The sequence below is a fragment of the Cavia porcellus genome, unplaced genomic scaffold (assembly GCF_034190915.1).
Source record: "Cavia porcellus strain 051 isolate PalLab524CR breed Dunkin Hartley unplaced genomic scaffold, mCavPor4.1 scaffold_7, whole genome shotgun sequence".
Classification (NCBI taxonomy): Eukaryota; Metazoa; Chordata; class Mammalia; order Rodentia; family Caviidae; genus Cavia; species Cavia porcellus.
In genome coordinates, this window is record NW_026947490.1 from 13,100,137 (window position 1) to 13,118,417 (window position 18,281).

At 36.0% G+C, this 18,281-nt stretch overlaps 2 protein-coding genes across 2 annotated transcripts in view; one reads left to right on the top strand and one right to left on the bottom strand.

Moving 5' to 3' along the window:
- LOC100716153 (insulin-induced gene 2 protein-like) overlaps window positions 1–18,281 on the bottom strand; it is a 182,273-nt gene that overhangs the window by 31,338 nt on the left and 132,654 nt on the right. The window lies entirely within an intron of this gene.
- On the top strand, window positions 11,286–12,800 carry LOC100716440 (S-phase kinase-associated protein 2-like). Its single transcript, XM_063252541.1, is given in 3 exon segments — window positions 11,286–11,665; window positions 11,667–12,425; window positions 12,427–12,800. Coding segments are annotated over 3 exon segments (1,275 nt in total). The 5' UTR covers window positions 11,286–11,381; the 3' UTR covers window positions 12,659–12,800.

Genomic DNA, 18,281 nt, shown 5'->3' on the forward strand with positions numbered 1-18,281 from the left:
ACAAGCAACTCCAGGAACCTTTAAAGAAATTCAAACTCGAAATAATCTCCCAGATAAAAGAAGAAATGATAAAAGAAATGAAAGAGATTCTAAATATATCTAAAGAAAACACAGATTAAAAAATTGGAGGAACTAAACAAAAAGATAGAATCCCTAGACGAGCAATATAAGAAACAAACAGAATACATAATGCAGATGCACAGAGATATACAGGAAATAAAAAACTCCACTGAAAGTTGTAAAAACCACCTTAATGAAAGTGAAGATAGAATTTCAGACCTTGAAGACAGGATCGCAGCTAGTGAACAGGAAAGGAAAGGCCTTTTAAAAATAACAAGGAATCGGGAAACAACAATTCAACAACTGCAAGACGATGCAAAGAAGAATAACATAAGAATGATAGGGATTAATGAAAAAGAAGGAGACAACATAAAGGATATCAAGAGGATATTTAGAGAAGTAATAGCTGAAAATTTCCCAAGCATGAGATCAGAAACTGACATCAGGATCAGTGAAGCATATAGAACTCCAAATAGTCATAACCAAAATAAAACTACACCCAGACATATAATAATCACCATCCCAGAAATCCAACACAAGAATAGATTATTAAAAGCTGTCAGAGAGAAAAGATAGATCACTTATAAAGGAAAACCTAAGAGAATCACAGCAGACTTCTCAGCACAAACAATAAAGTCAAGAAGAGCATGGAGTGAAGTATTCCAGATCCTAAAGCAAAATGATTTCCAACTTAGACTGATGTATCCTGCAAAACTATCATTCAAAACTGATGGTGAAATATGATACTTCCATGACAAAGAACAGCCGAAGAACTTCATGAACACCAATCCAACCCTGCAAAAAATATTGAAAGACAGTTTAGATACACAAAGGAAAAAACCACTAAGCAAAGCAAATAATTAAACAGAACAGAAAGATAAATATGCAACAGCAGAGAGATAAGATTCCTACAATTAACCAACATTTAACAGTGATAACCATTAATGTAAATGGTCTCAATGCACCAACCAAAAGAAACAGACTAGCAGAATGGATCAAGAAACAAAATCCAACCATATGCTGTTTACAGGAAACCCATCTGACCCAGAAGGATACTCACAGACTGAAAGTCAAAGGATGGAAAACAATACTTCATGCAGCAGGAATCCAAAAAAGGCAGGAGTGGCCATTCTGTTTGCAGACAACGTGAACTTTAAACCAACAATGACCATAAAGGATAAAGAAGGTCATTACATACTCGTAAGGGGAAAACTCCAAGAGGAAGAGATAACTATCTTAAATATATATGCACCAAACTCCAGAGCACCCAGTTATATAAAACAATTATTAACAGAAATGAAAACTCAAATTATCAGTAACACAATTGTAACAAGAGACCTTAATACGCCATTGACACCAAGGGACAGATCAACCACACAGAAAATGAGCAAAGAAATAACAGAACTGAATCATACCTGTGAACAAATGGGTTTGATAGACATATACAGAATGTTCCACCCAACAGCATCAGAATACACATTCTTCTCAGCAGTACATGGATCATTTTCTAAAATAGATGATATATTAGCTCACAGAACATATTTAAACAAGTGCAAAAGAGCTGAAATCATCCCTTGCATGTTATCAGATCATAGCGCTCTGAAATTAGAAATTAATGATAAAAGATACTGCAAAAATCCCACAAACACATGGAAACTGAATAACACACTCTTGAGTAATCAGTGGGTCACAGAAGAAATTAAAGAAGAAATCAAACAATACCTAAAAGAAAATGAAAATGCAGATACAACTTACCGGAATCTGTGGGATGCAATGAAAGCCATCCCGAGAGGAAAATTTATTGCACTGAGTTCCCACATCAGGAAAACAGAACGAATACAAATAAATAACTTGATGCTACACCTCAAACAGCTAGAAAAAGAAGAGCAAGTCAAGCCCAAAGCCAAAAGAAGAGAGGAAATTATAAAAATCAGAGCAGAAATCAATGCAATAGAGACTAAGAAAACAATCCAAAGAATCAACGAATCAAAGAGTTGGTTCTTTGAAAGAATAAATAAAATCGATAAGCCCCTAGCCAACCTTATTTTAAAAAGGGAAGAAAAAGCTCAAATTCATGCAATAAGAAATGAAAAAGGAGAAATCACTACAGACCCAATAGAAATACAGAAGATCATCAACACCTATTTCGAAAACCTCTACTCTCAAAAGTTTGATAACACAGAAGAAATAGACAGATTCTTAGAAGCATATGAAGTGCCAAAGCTAGATCAAGAGGATGTAAAACTATTGAATAACCCAATCTCTGTTACTGAAATTGAAAATGTAATTAAGTCCTTACCCACCAAGAAGAGCCCAGGCCCAGATGGATTCACTGCAGAATTCTACAAGAAATACAAAGAAGACCTAATGCCGACACTCCTCAAACTATTCAATGAAATTGAAAGGGAAGCAATCCTTCCTAAGTCATTCCTGGAAGCAAATATTACTCTAGTACCAAAACCTGAGAAAGACCCAACTAAAAAAGAGAACTATAGACCGATCTCCCTAATGAACACAGATGCAAAAATCCTCAATAAAATATTGGCACACAGGATGCAGCAAATCAAGATTATACACCATGACCAAGTGGGATTCATCCAGGAATGCAGGGATGGTTCAACATACATGAATCAATAAATGTAATCCACCATATCAATAAAGCCAAAAATAAGAATCACATGATCATTTCTATAGATGCAGAAAAAGCCTTCGATAAGGTGCAACATTTATTCATGATACAAACTCTACAGAAAATTGGAATAGATGGTCTTTACCTCAATATAATAAAGGCCATTTATGACAAACCAACAGCCAGCATCATACTAAATGGCCAAAAATTGAAAGCTTTTACTTTAAAATCAGGCACAAGACAAGGATGTCCTTTATCACCACTCCTATTTAATATAGTACTGGAAGTACTAGCCAGAGCAATTAGGCAAGAAAGAGAAATAAAAGGGGTAAAGATAGGAAAAGAAGAAGTTAAGTTGTCATTGTTTGCAGATGACATGATACTCTACATAGAAGACCCCCTAAACTCCATTGAAAGACTCTTAGATACAATAAATAAATTCAGTAATGTGGCTGGATACAAAATCAATACTCAGAAATCAATAGCATTCCTATACACAAGCAACAAAATCACAGAGAGGGAAATAAGAGAAACTGGACTATTCACATTAGCAAGCAAAAAAATGAAATATTTAGGAATTACTCTTACGAAAGAAGTGAAAGACTTATACAGTGAAAATTATAATACACTGAAAAAGGAAATTAAAGATGATCTCAGAAAATGGAAAGACATCCCTTGCTCATGGATAGGAAGAACAAACATTGTGAAGATGGCCATTCTCCCAAAACTCTTATACAGATTCAATGCAATCCCAATAGAAATACCATCAACATACCTTATAGATCTAGAGAAATCACTCCTAAATTTCATCTGGAACCAGAAGAGACCTAGAATCGCAAAGGCAATTCTAAGCAGCAAAGACAAAGCAGGAGGCATCACAATCCCTGACTTGAAGTTATACTACAAAGCAACAGTAGTAAAATCAACATGGTATTGGAATCAAAACAGAGCTGAAGATCAATGGAATAGATGAGAAGATACAACCACAACTGCAAACACACTCAACCACCTTATCTTTGATAAAGGAGCCAAGCAGGTTCACTGGAAGAACGACAGTCTCTTTAATAAATGGTGCTGGAAAAACTGGCTCTCCATTTGCCGAAAACTAAAGCTAGACCCATGTCTATCACCATGTACTAAATTAAAATCTAAATGGGTCAAAGATTTGAATATTAAAACAGAAACACTAAATCTATTGGAAGACAAATTGGGTAGAAACCTTGGAGACATAGGAGTAGGTAGAGAATTCATGAACAGGACTCAAACCGCACGGGAAATACTTCCCAGAATCAATAACTGGGACCACTTCTTATTCAAAAGTTTCTGCATGTCAAAAGAAATCTCCAGCATAGTGAAAAGAAAACCCACAAACTGGGAAAAGATTTTTGTGAACTCTCTCTCAGACAAGGGACTCCTGTCTGAAACATATAAAGAATTAAAAAACTCAGACCCCCAAAATTCAAAGATCCAATCCAAAAATGGGCATCTGGGATGAATACGCAATTCTCAGATGAAGAAATGCAAATGGCAAATAAATACGTGAAAAAATGTTCATCATCATTGGTCATTAGAGAAATGCAAATTAAAACCACACTGAGATACCATCTCACTCCTGAAAGAATGGCCAGGATCAAGAAAACCAACAACAAATGCTGGAGAGGCTGTGGGGAAAAAGGAACTCTCCTGCACTGCTGGTGGGAGTGTAGACTGGTACAGCCTTTGTGGAGATCTGTCTGGAGATTTCTCAAAAAGTTGGGATTGGAAATCCCATTTATTCCAGCTATTCCACTTCTAGGCATATTCCCAGAAGAACTGAAAGCATCATACCACAGTGATATATGTGCACCTATGTTTATAGCAGCACAATTTGTAATCGGCAGATCTTGGAAACAACCCAAGTGTCCATCAACTGAGGAATGGATAAAAAAGTTGTGGTATTTCTATACAATGGAGTATTATTCAGCTATAAAGAAGGATCACATTGAGATATTTATCAATAAATGGGCGCAGCTTGAGACCATACTTATAAGTGAAATAAATCAATCTCGCATATGTGAATACCGAATAGTTTCCCTAATGTAAGTAATGATTCAAATATATAAAAATATGTGGTAATCATGATTCCCCATTATGTGGCCTTGAAGCCTTGTAAAGTTTTCACTTATTAATTAGAGAGGCTTTATTCTGGGCTTCTTGATATGGAAATATTTGAAGCTATAGTATATGAAGTTTTATCCAAATATTTCAAGGAAAAAGACAGACACTATGGTAACTACTATTAAGTCAGGTTATATGGTGGTGAAGTACTAGGTTGCTGTAACAGTCAAGCTTTGACCTCTATTGTTATATTGTTACATCCTGTTTTATCTCAATCTCCCCCTTATTCTTAAAAAAAATTATTTAGTTATTTCTTATGTTTGTCTTAATTAAGGGGAAAAATTTTAAAAATTAGGATATATAATAGTAACTCTTTTTGATTTCCTATTAACTTGTTTTGAAGTCCTGTAATACTCCCACGATCTTGTTTTGACTGATTAGACTCTGTTCCATTCTGTATGATAGTATCAAGTTTGAGGGTATAGGCAACTACTTTGAAGGCAATAAGATTCACTAAGATGCCCATTCTGGTTTGACTATTGTCTCCTTTGGAAGGCCTGTAATGTTTACAATGCCTAAGTTTTATTGGTCTTGTTCTCTACTGTTTTGTCCAACTTTATAATATCTAATGAGATAGACAATTCTTTTTAAGGAAACAAGAGACAACATTGATAACCATTGTTGAAAACCTTGTACTCTGTTCTGCATCATGTGCTATGTCTATCCTTGGTTTTGACTGACAGCTTTGTTTTGCCATATTTGACTGTATTCTCTCCCCCCCAAAAAAGTAATAAGAACTAAGGAGTAATAAAATCCAAAATGTGTAAATTTTGTTGTAAAAAAGAGAGGGGAAAAAAAAGAGCTCTAACGGATATAACAGCAAGTGTGTTTAGGGGTGTTAAATAGCTGACTGTATCAATGTTTTTGGATCATTGAACAGCTGTTTGCAGTCTCCCTGTTTGAATGTCCACTTTGTATTCTTTGATAGTGTGATTTGAGCAACTATTTTCAAGATGATAATATGTAATCTATTAACAGGTGTTTTCCTACTGTTATGGTTTTTTTTTTTTTTTGTAGTTCTGTATTACGTGTACCTTTACACCGCTTTGTTTTGTTTTGTGTTTTTCTCTTTTTCCTCTTAAATAAAATAAAAAATATTTTAAAAATTAAAAAAAAAGAAAACATGAAAGTGAACATGGCAATTCTATCTGGAATTTCAGCAACTTTTAGATTTCAAAAAATAATTTTATATCTTTTGGTACATGTTATCTGGTGTATCTCCTAAGGCTTCTATAAATTTTCCATCTTGTATATTTATTTCAAAATTCAGTGGTTTTCTTCCAACATTGATTCATAGGCATAGATAAATTGATTAAAGAATTTTGATACCTAATGTATTGGCTTAGCATCACTTATTTTCTTTAGGGAGTTTATCAGGAGGTCAGCAAGTGAGGAAAATATTTCAGTTTGCAAGGAAGTACAATTTGTTTGTATGAATATATCACAGGTTAAACAGATAGTACATGGTGATGAATATTAATGCAATTCCATAGTTCTTCAGTGAACATGTAATTTTATCAGTTAATATTGCAAAATATGTTTTTGCCTTTTAAAATAAAAAATGATTATATATATGTTTGTCTAGATTGACAGACACATAATTTTATAATAGGAAAAGTGTGTGCTGATACACATGCATGCATGCATGATTTTCATCACTGTTTTTAGAAGTAAATATTTTGGATTGGATACTAAAGTCCTGTGTTTGAGACAGTGCCACTGAAATTCTGCAAAGAATATTGAATTGAAATAAACAAATCAACTATTTGAGTTAAAGTAGGATTTTATAATAAGAAAGAAAAATCTTTCAGAATATTAGTGATTAAAGACTTAACCTTGAATTTGGAGGCTAAACAGTAAAATATCCCTGAAATCAGATGTATAATTTATACAATTCCTTAAATTGACCACTTGATGGCAGTGTTTCTATACTTTCATTTTTCTTTAGCTTTTTATAATTCAAACCATGTAATAGAAATGAACTTATTGGTCTTCAAGGTTATTTGTGGGGCCTAAGACACTGAGAAAAGTCCTTTCTTTTCAATGTATTGTGGTGTCTTTGTTTTACACATAGAATAGGCTCTGTTTCTAAAATACTGTTCTGAATCCAGTAATTGATCTTAGCATAGCAGGGCATTTAACAGAGAATTAGCAATGGGGCCAAAAAAAAAAAAAAAAAAAAGTCAGAGTCACTACAAACCTAAAAAAAAACCCACAATACATAGCTACATGAGATATTTATTCTTAAGAATTTAATGTAGAAGGATAACTGTTAGTCAATTCTCAATCAAAGTTGTTACAATGAATTCTACCTGATTTTGTTTCATATTTAGGAATATTTAATAGAGCAAAGCAGATTGAAAATTAAAAACACATTGATCAGAATAGTCAAAGACAAATAAGTCCTTCAACATTTTATCTACCAATTTATACATTGATATCTGAGCAAAAGTTTGAGGAGTGTTAGAATTCAGCACTTTCCTTCTTCAAGGCTCATGGTGGACCACAGATAGGAAACAGAAAAACCTTAGATTCTTTATTGGAGACTGCTGAACACTGCCAGGTAATTTGGGCATTCAGGTAGATATTTCTGTCAATGGTGGTACCAAGCGCCAAGTGGCATGGGATGGGAATTCCCTGGGAAGACAGGAAACACTGACTCAACCTCCTAGTGCAAAACATCACTGCTCCATGAGACATTCTGGTTACAAAGGATTCTAAGTTGCTAGACACTTAACAAAACTTTTGCTTACAATGAGTTGCCCTTTAGATGAAGCTAGGCTGATGCTTTTTTTTTCTCTTTTGCCCAGATATGACTTTTAATAATTGCTTTCCTTCAGTATATGTAGGCCAAGCAATGGTCAGTTTAATACTTAGAGAAATATCGACTATCAAGGTATCTACATTTTCACCCTGGTTAAGCCAACCTCAACAAACAGTGAGTGTAAGCTCTCTGCACACAGTGATGCTACAGTGAGGAATCTGAAGTCAGGAAATCTGAGTCTATTGAAATGGATGGTTAAAGTCTTTGTGCTTTGTCCCAGGAGGAGACACTGTTTATTATTCTGGAGATTATGAATATCTACATTTTGCCGTGGAAGGAGGAATATCTTTCTGTTTTAAAACAATAAACAACCTGAAGGGGGACGAAATGTCTTCATCATCAAGAGTGTTCACTATAAAACACTCTTCTAAACATGGGGGGGGGGGAGCGGCCAGGGTTTTGCACACAATACATAAAATAGAGAAAAGTCAGGCCTTAGTGCTGTATCCTAACCCATTTCTCTATCATTACTGAGTGTTTTTTTTTTTTTTTTTTTTTTTTTTTTTTCTCTCTACAGTCCTTGAGAAATGTTGACTCAGAGTCAGGTATGAGTTTAATTTGTGCATTTATTTATTTTTCTTTTAACTCAGTCATGAACTTTAGACACACTGTTAAGATTTCTGGAATTAATTTGACAATTATAGGCCAATTTCCAGATATTGTTAGTCAACCTCCAGAGCAAGTTTAACTAGGTTTAGTGTAGTATAACCAATGAGGTAATACTCAACTAAAGAGACTTCCTGATGGTTTGTATATGTAGAGATTTTTTTTTTTTCACTTTGGACTAATAGGAGCATGAACTGTTTCCTTCTTTGTTTATGTAACTGCTTTCTGATAGTTATTGCTTGATCTTGGATAAGTTTCCACTCAAGCATGAATAAAGTAGAATTTAACCTAAGTCTTATGGGGAACTCTGCAGATTTCTGGAGCTTTTTTAGGTGTGGCTCCTTACTCTAAAATACTCTCCCCTCACTGATTCAAACTGCTCTCACCTCTCCAACTCTGATCTCTGCCTCCTTAACATGGCAAGAAAGCAGCTTCCATTTAATCATATTTTCACTTTGTGAGGTGACCAGAAAACTGCCTGCAGGCAATAAGCTGATGCAATTTTAGAGCTCATGCCACTCATTTTTTGTTTTCAATAGTAGCAATCTTTTATCTGTTTTGTAAAGTATGTTTCTTAAATTTGTTTTGTTCTCTAGATATCTAAGTCTAACTACTGGATCATATCTCAAGAAAAAATCTTAAGAACAACTGTATGAAAGGCTTTTGGCCCAGGCCAGACACTGTAACCAGAACCAGGAAGCCCCTATCTCCCCTGCCCTTAGGAATTTACCTGTGACGCCATTTTCCCCGCCCCTGGGAATTTGCCTATGGCGCCAAACCTAGGACCAATGGGCTACCTGTGCATCCCTGATGCCCCCTTAGGTTCCACCCCAAACCGAGGCTACTTACATACCCGCCACGCCACGTGTCCACTAGAGAGATCGCCAGACTCCAGCAGTGGGGGGTGCCGGTCATCTCTCTCCGTGTTCTCAGCATAAAGGCCTCTTTTTGTTTTATACTTCTCATCTTTTGGAAATACTTTTCATCTTTTGGAAATAATCCTATCACTGTATTTATCTCATGTTATTTTAATTAATATCAGCATTTGTAACAAAAGATTTGCATTTACTCTAGCAACTGTAACTACACATTCATAATTTTAGTATGGCTCAATGTAACTTTAAACACACCAGCATAACAATGTATCCAAAGCTATTTTTACAGAGTTGGTATTTGAAATATACAACAACTTGGAGACAATATTTTAACAAATGTATTTTCTGTAACTGAATTATTTTTTACACTGGAAATGAAACATAAAAAATGTCACTATAGGGGGCTGGGAATTTAGCTCAGTGGCATAAGCGCCTGCCTTGCAAGGAGACAGTGATGAGTTCGATCCCCGGTACCAATAAAAATGTCACTATATATAATGCAGTTTGATGCTAACATTCTATAAAGCAACTTATTTCACTTTTACTTCTATATCAAGCATAAAATGGATTTTATGAAAACTAATATTTCAGGTTTCAATTGTTTTTTAAAAAAACCAATCCTCCAGTTAATTATCCACGAACCATACTCTTTTTCTTTGTCTTCGTTTTGTGTTTCTAAATTATAAGATCTGATATTATCAGAGATCCTACTGTTACCAAACAGTGGATCCCAGGGAAATTCTTGTTAGTTTCTAGGTATCCAAAACAAAGAATTGGACAGAACACACATACACAAAAAAAAAGGGTAATAAAGGTGTACATTTATTGAAGGAAGAAAATAAGTATGTTCTATAGGATGTTGAGTCTGGGAGTAGACTTTTGGAAGCAGGGGATAACAAAAAGGATTCTTTGGTTTTCCAAATTCCTAGATTAGCATTTTTCTTATGCAAATAAGGCATTTTTCCTAGCGAAAACTCACTTGGGATGGCAGCAGATTTAAACTGCCTTTATTGGGAGTCTCTGTTGGTTTCTTCACATATATAAATGAATTGAAAAGTGCTCTGCTTTTTTGAGTGCAGTTGCCAGAGGGAAGGATTTTGGCCTCAACTTCCTGTTATGAACAGGTAATTGCATTATTTGCCTTTTGATAGCCTTCTTAGACAAAGTTTTTCTCTTAGTTAGCTCAGTAAATTCCTTCTCAGATCTCAGAAAAGCAGATCACTGATATCCTGTCTGCTTGCATAGGGAAATCATCTGTTGATAAGAGTGGGTAACCTTCCAGCTTGAAGGCATTGGTGAGGGAATATTAAAATTAATATAAGTCTGCAAAGTGCCTTTGGTTGGGTCTAGAAACTTGATATGTTGCTTGGTAAGTCATTTACCTGTCAATCACAAGAGATTATTAATTTTAAGTACATCCCTCACCCGATAGGCAGTCAAAACTTTCTGTTTTTGTACGATAGTTACATTTGTGGCTATTTATTTATTGATTGATTAGCATAGCTGTAGATGCTATGCTCTTAAGCATGGTGGCAATTTAGCAGCCCCCACTGTGACTTTTTTGAAAAGTATACCACTGAGTGAGGTTATTCTCTCACCTTTAGGTTCAAGATTCACAGAAAAGTTTCTCTCTTTTCTGACATGTAGAGAAAGTCACTTCTTGTGCTGTAGCTTGAATGAGGGCATGCTTTGCTCTTTGAAAAGAATTATCAGAATCAAACTGAACATTTGAAAGTCTTTGCTCCTTCCACAGAATCAAACTGAACATTTGAAACTCTCATATAGCTTTTCTATTGGCCCAAAATTAGGTACCCAGAGTTTTCCAAAACTGGCCATCTCCAGGAAGAAACAAAGAATATTACTTGATGACAAAAACCCTAAGATCACAAATAGCCTGGATCCATTCCCCAGACAGTAATCATTCCCTGGGTCCAAGAATGTATCTCAAGAATGTGACTCCCTGCAGAGATATCTGAGCTACCTTTAAGAGTTTGTATCTTTTTTAACTGGAGGTTTAGATAATTTATACAGTTTGTTATGGCTTAACTCTAACCAATGCACCTCCTCTTGTTCTGCATGCACCGATAGAGTTAAGTTTCTAATGTTATGGCTTAATTCTAACCAGTGTGTTGCTACAGTTCGCGGGTCTGACTGCTAGGGGCCAAAACTGCACGCTGGGAGCAGCTACGCGCCAAAGCGGTAATACAGGAGGCGGGCAGTCCTGCAATTAATGCACGTATTTAAAACTCCGGACCCAGTGGACGCCATGCACAGGAAGCACCTCCAGGAGATTCCAGACCAGAGTAGCAATGTTAGCACCAGCTTCACCTGGGGATGGGATTCCAATAAGACTTCTGAACTGTTGTCAGGCATGGGGGTCTCCGCCCTTGAGAAGGAGGAGGTGGACAGTGAGAACATTCCCCAGGAACTGCTCCCAAACGTGGGCCACCCACAGAGCCCCCTACGGAGAAGGCTGAAAAGTAAAGGAAATGATAAAGATTTTGTGATCATCCGCAGGTGTTTCATGGGACTCCCTCCCAGATGAGCTTCTCCTGGGGATTTTTTCTTGTTTGTGCCTCCCTGAGCTGCTGAGAGTGTCTGGTGTCTGTAAGAGGTGGTACTGCCTTGCGTTTGACGAGTCCCTTTGGCAGACCCTAGACCTCACAGGTAGAAATCTGCACCCAGATGTGACTGGTCGTTTGCTGTCTCGAGGAGTGATTGCCTTCCGCTGCCCACGATCATTTATGGACCAGCCATTGGTTGAACATTTCAGCCCTTTCCGCGTACAGCACATGGACCTGTCGAACTCCGTTATAAATGTGAATACCCTCCTTGGCATTCTGTCTCGGTGCACCAAGTTGCAGAATCTAAGCCTGGAAGGCCTACAGCTTTCAGATCCCATTGTCAATAATCTTGCACAGAACTCAAATTTAGTGCGACTAAACCTTTGTGGGTGTTCTGGATTTTCAGACTCTGCTCTAAAGACTTTGCTAAGCAGCTGTTCCAGGCTGGATGAGCTGAATCTGTCTTGGTGCTTTGATTTCACTGAAAAGCATGTGCAAGTGGCTGTAACACATGTGTCAGAAACAGTCACCCAGCTGAATCTCAGTGGCTATAGAAAGAATCTCCAGAAGTCAGATGTCTCTACCTTAATTAGAAGATGCCCCAACCTTGTCCATCTAGACTTAAGTGATAGTATCATGTTGAAGAATGATTGCTTTCCAGAATTTCTCCAGCTCAACTACCTCCAACACTTGTCACTCAGTCGGTGCTATAATACCTGAAACGCTACTTGAACTTGGAGAAATCCCTACACTGAAAACACTACAAGTTTTTGGAATCGTGCCAGATGGTACCCTTCAACTATTAAGAGAAGCCCTTCCTCATCTGCAGATTAATTGTTCCTATTTCACTACCATTGCCAGGCCAACTGTTGGCAACATAAAGAACCAGGAGATATGGGGCATCAAATGCCGCCTGTCACTGCAAAAGCCCAATTGTCTATGAAGTATTTACTACAGGATGGTTTCTTTTCTCCCTTTGGAATGGGTGAAGCAAGGAAGCAGCCCAGTTGCTGGACACTTGGCTAGTTTTATTACTGATTTTCCTTTAGCCTTTATCCTGCACGTATTTTAGGGAAGCATTTAAGAGAGAAAACTATGAAGTATTGCTTTTTTAAAAAGAACTTTTAAAACTTTTTGGTGCTGGGCCCTTAAGAGCCTTTGGAGGTTTTAGGAGAATGAGCCTGTAATTTCCAGATGACTTTTTAAAAGATCAGAATTTGAGCCACACCTTTCAAGTGCCCTTTTGATTAAGTCTATTTTGAATCAAACTTTAAAAATTACTACAGGCTAACTGTTGTCACAGCCTGTGTGGTAACTTTTATGCATTGAATTTTCTAATATTTTATAAGACACAGCTTAGGAGAACTTTTAGCTATGTATGTACTATGAGCTGAACAGAATCACAGAATAGTGTTTGAGGTAATCTTTTCTGGGGGTTAATGCATTTCAGTTTTATATCTATCTACATTTAAAATTAGTTTATCAGAAAATCTACTGTAATTCACCATAACCCCTAAATAAAAAGAAACAAGTTAAAGATGATCAGAGGTTTAAAAATGGTATAGGATTTGAAGGCTCAGGAGACAGTTCTATGCCAGGTTAATCTGAAGAGTCCTTTAATGTATTGTGTTCTCAGAATTTTGAATTAGGTAAAGAAGTATTATTGTGGTTTTCTAACTTTATAATCAAATTATGTTGTTATGGGCTGTTAGCTTTTTACAATGGCTTGCTTTTAGAGATGATATTATCATAATCAGTCTATTGAAAGTTGGATGGAAGAATTCTGAACTGATACTGCCTGTTTTCTTTTAGTGCTAAAGTTATTACTCTGGAATCAAGTATTTTAAATCATCTTTTTTTTAATGGTCTCTCAAAATAACTGTTTGAAACTACACAGTTTGTAATGTTACCGGACCTATGAAGAGCTTATTCCTTTAAATCACAAATGCACTAGAAGCAAGTGTTCCCACTTTTGGCCACTACTTACACCTACTCCTGTAGATCTCAGTCATGGAAATTTTTGATGGCACGAATAGTTTTCTTTTGAAACCTAATGCATACAAGCAGAAAGACTAAATGGTTTGTAAAAATCACCAAAAAATTAATAAACCTAGTTTTAAGTTGAGACCTATTTTCACAATGTAACAAAAAAGCCAAAAACCCATCTTTTCCATTAACCATTTAATAGTTTACCCTGAGTGTCACTCAGGCAGCAGATCTGTTTACATACTGACTACCCCGAGTTTTGCTCGAGAAAGTGTCTTTTCAACCAGTTGATTCTTCTATTGAATATATTTGATAAAACTGTTGTTTTTGTATTTCCTGTTACAAAAAAATTAATGAAAAAATATGCAATACTTGGTCATCCTGTATTTAAACAACTGGACTGGTAATTGGTTAACTTTTTTAAATTAAATTTTAAAGGTTAAAGATATGGTAATAGATGAAGTGACCTTATTTGCTCAGGCCTAATGAAGACTATTTAGTGTTATGTGTACTATTTAGTGTACAGGAAATGATTATGTTTCAGTGTCTTAGTTAAAAAGTGCTAACTACTACTTGAAATTGTTGTTTACAGATTAGTGACAAGGGCTGGTGATAGGATCCCGGTGGACTCTGATCTCCGGGTGCCTTCATACTTACCGTGCCTGTGCTTCCAAACTCAGTTCCAACAATAAGCTATTTTTCCAACAGGTCAGAATAATGAAAGAGAGGGAGACAACATGAAGGATGTCAGGAGGATATTTAGAGAAGTAATAGCTGAAAATTTCCCAACCATGAGATCAGAAACTGACATCAGGATCAGTGAAGCATATAGAACTCCAAACAGTCATAACCAAAATAAAACTACACCCAGACATATAATAATCACCATCCCAGAAATCCAACACAAGAATAGATTATTAAAAGCTGTCAGAGAGAAAAGACAAATCACTTATAAAGGAAAACCTATCAGAATCACAGCAGACTTCTCAGCACAAACGATAAAGTCAAGAAGAGCATGGAGTGAAGTATTCCAGATCCTAAAGCAAAATGATTTCCAACCAAGACTGATATATCCTGCAAAACTATCATTCAAAATAGATGGTGCAATACGATACTTCCATGACAAAGAACAGCTGAAGAACTTCATGAACACCAAACCAACCCTGCAAAAAATATTGAAAGACAGTTTAGATACACAAAGGAAAAAAGCACTAAGCAAAGCAAATAATTAAACAGAACAGAAAGATAAAGATGCAACAGCAGAGAGATAACATTCCTACAATTAACCAGCATTTAACAGTAATAACCATTAATGTAAATGGTCTCAATGCACCAACCAAAAGAAACAGACTAGCAGAATGGATCAAGAAACAAAATCCAACCATATGCTGTTTACAGGAAACCCATCTAACCCAGAAAGATACTCACAGACTGAAAGTCAAAGGATGGAAAACAATTCTTCATGCAGCAGGAATCCAAAAAAAGGCAGGAGTAGCCATTCTGTTTGCAGACAACGTGAACTTTAAACCAACAATGACCATAAAGGACAAAGAAGGTCACTACATACTCGTAAGGGGAAAACTCCAAGAGGAAGAGATAACTATCTTAAATATATACGCACCAAACTCCAGAGCACCCAGTTATATAAAACAATTATTAACAGAAATGAAAACTCAAATTATCAGTAACACAATTGTAACAGGAGACCTTAATACACCACTGACACCAAGGGACAGATCAACCAGACAGAAAATGAGCAAAGAAATAACAGAACTGAATCACACCTGTGAACAAATGGGTTTGATAGACATATACAGAATGTTCCACCCAACAACATCAGAATACACATTCTTCTCAGCAGTACATGGATCATTTTCTAAAATAGACCATATATTAGCTCACAGAACATATTTAAGCAAATGCAAAAGAGTTGAAATCATCCCTTGCATATTATCGGATCATAGCGCTCTGAAATTAGAAATTAATGACAAAGGATACTGCAAAAATGCCGCAAACACATGGAAACTAAATAACACACTCTTGAGTAATCAGTGGGTCACAGAAGAAATTAAACAATACCTAAAAGAAAATGAAAATGCAGATACAACTTACCGGAATCTGTGGGATGCAATGAAAGCCGTTCTGAGAGGAAAATTTATTGCACTGAGTTCCCACATCAGGAAAACAGAACGAATACAAATAAATAACTTGATGCTACACCTCAAACAGCTAGAAAAAGAAGAGCAAGTCAAGCCCAAAGCCAAAAGAAGAGAGGAAATTATAAAAATCAGAGCAGAAATCAATGCAATAGAGACTAAGAAAACAATCCAAAGAATCAACGAATCAAAGAGTTGGTTCTTTGAAAGAATAAATAAAATCGATAAGCCCCTAGCCAACCTTATTTAAAAAAAGGAAAGAAAAAGCTCAAATTCATGCAATAAGAAATGAAAAAGGAGAAATCACTACAGACCCAATAGAAATACAGAGGATCATCAACACCTATTTCGAAAACCTCTACTCTCAAAAGTTTGATAACACAGAAGAAATAGACAGATTCTTAGAAGCATATGAAGTACCAAAGCTAGATCAAGAGGATATAAAACTGTTGAATAACCCAATCTCTGCTAATGAAATTGAGAATGTAATTGGGTCCTTGCCCACCAAGAAGAGCCCAGGCCCAGATGCATTCACTGCAGAATTCTACAAGAAATATAAAGAAGACCTAATGCCGACACTCCTCAAACTATTCAATGAAATTGAAAGGGAAGCAATCCTTCCTAAGTCATTCCTGGAAGCAAATATTACTCTAGTACCAAAACCTGAGAAAGACCCAACTATAAAAGAGAACTATAGACCGATCTCCCTAATGAACACAGATGCAAAAATCCTCAATAAAATATTGGCAAATAGGATCCAGCAAATCATCAAGAAGATTATACACCATGACCAGGTGAGATTCATCCCAGGAATGCAAGGATGGTTCAACATACGCAAATCAATAAATGTAATCCACCATATCAATAAAGCCAAAAATAAGAATCACATGATCATCTCTATAGATGCAGAAAAAGCCTTCGATAAGGTCCAACACTTATTCATGATAAGAACTTTACAGAAAATTGGAATAAATGGTCTTTACCTCAATATAATAAAGGCCATTTATGACAAACCAACAGCCAGCATCATACTAAATGGCCAAAAATTGAAAGCCTTTACTTTAAAGTCGGGTACAAGACAAGGATGTCCTTTATCACCACTCCTATTTAATATAGTACTGGAAGTACTAGCCAGAGCAATTAGGCAAGAAAGAGAAATAAAAGGGGTAAAGATAGGAAAAGAAGAAGTTAAATTATCATTGTTTGCAGATGACATGATACTCTACATAGAAGACCCCCTAAACTCCATTGAAATACTCTTAGATACAATAAATAAATTCAGTAATGTGGCTGGATACAAAATCAATACTCAGAAATCAATAGCATTCCTATACACAAACAACAAAATTACAGAGAGGGAAATAAGAGAAACTGGACTATTCACATTAGCAAGCAAAAAAATGAAATATTTAGGAATTACTCTTACGAAAGAAGTGAAAGACTTATACAGTGAAAATTATAATACACTGAAAAAGGAAATTGAAGATGATCTCAGAAAATGGAAAGACATCCCTTGCTCATGGATAGGAAGAACAAACATTGTGAAAATGGCCATTCTCCCAAAACTGTTATACAGATTCAATGCAATCCCAATAGAAATACCATCAACATACCTTATAGATCTAGAGAAATCACTCCTAAATTTCATCTGGAACCAGAAGAGACCTAGAATCGCAAAGGCAATTCTAAGCAGCAAAGACAAAGCAGGAGGCATCACAATCCCTGACTTGAAGTTATACTACAAAGCAACAGTAGTAAAATCAACATGGTATTGGAATCAAAACAGAGCTGAAGATCAGTGGAATAGATGAGAAGATACAACCACAACTACGAACACACTCAACCACCTTATTTTTGATAAAGGAGCCAAGCAGGTTCACTGGAAGAACGACAGTCTCTTTAATAAATGGTGCTGGAAAAACTGGCTCTCCATTTGCCGAAAACTAAAGCTAGACCCATGTCTATCACCATGTACTAAATTAAAATCTAAATGGGTCAAAGATCTGAATATTAAAACAGAAACACTAAATCTATTGGAAGACAAAATAGGTAGAAACCTTGGAGACATAGGAGTAGGTAAAGAATTCATGAACAGGACTCAAACCGCACGGGAAATACTTCCCAGAATCAATAACTGGGACCACTTCTTATTAAAAAGTTTCTGCATGTCAAAAGAAATCTCCAGCATAGTGAAAAGAAAACCCACAAACTGGGAAAAGATTTTAGTGAACTCTCTCTCAGACAAGGGCCTCTTGTCTAAAACATACAAAGAATTAAAGAAACTCAGACCTCCGAAATTCAAAGATCCAATCCAAAAACGGGCATCTGAGATGAATATGCAATTCTCAGATGAAGAAATGCAAATGGCAAATAAATACATGAAAAAATGCTCATCATCATTGGTCATTAGAGAAATGCAAATTA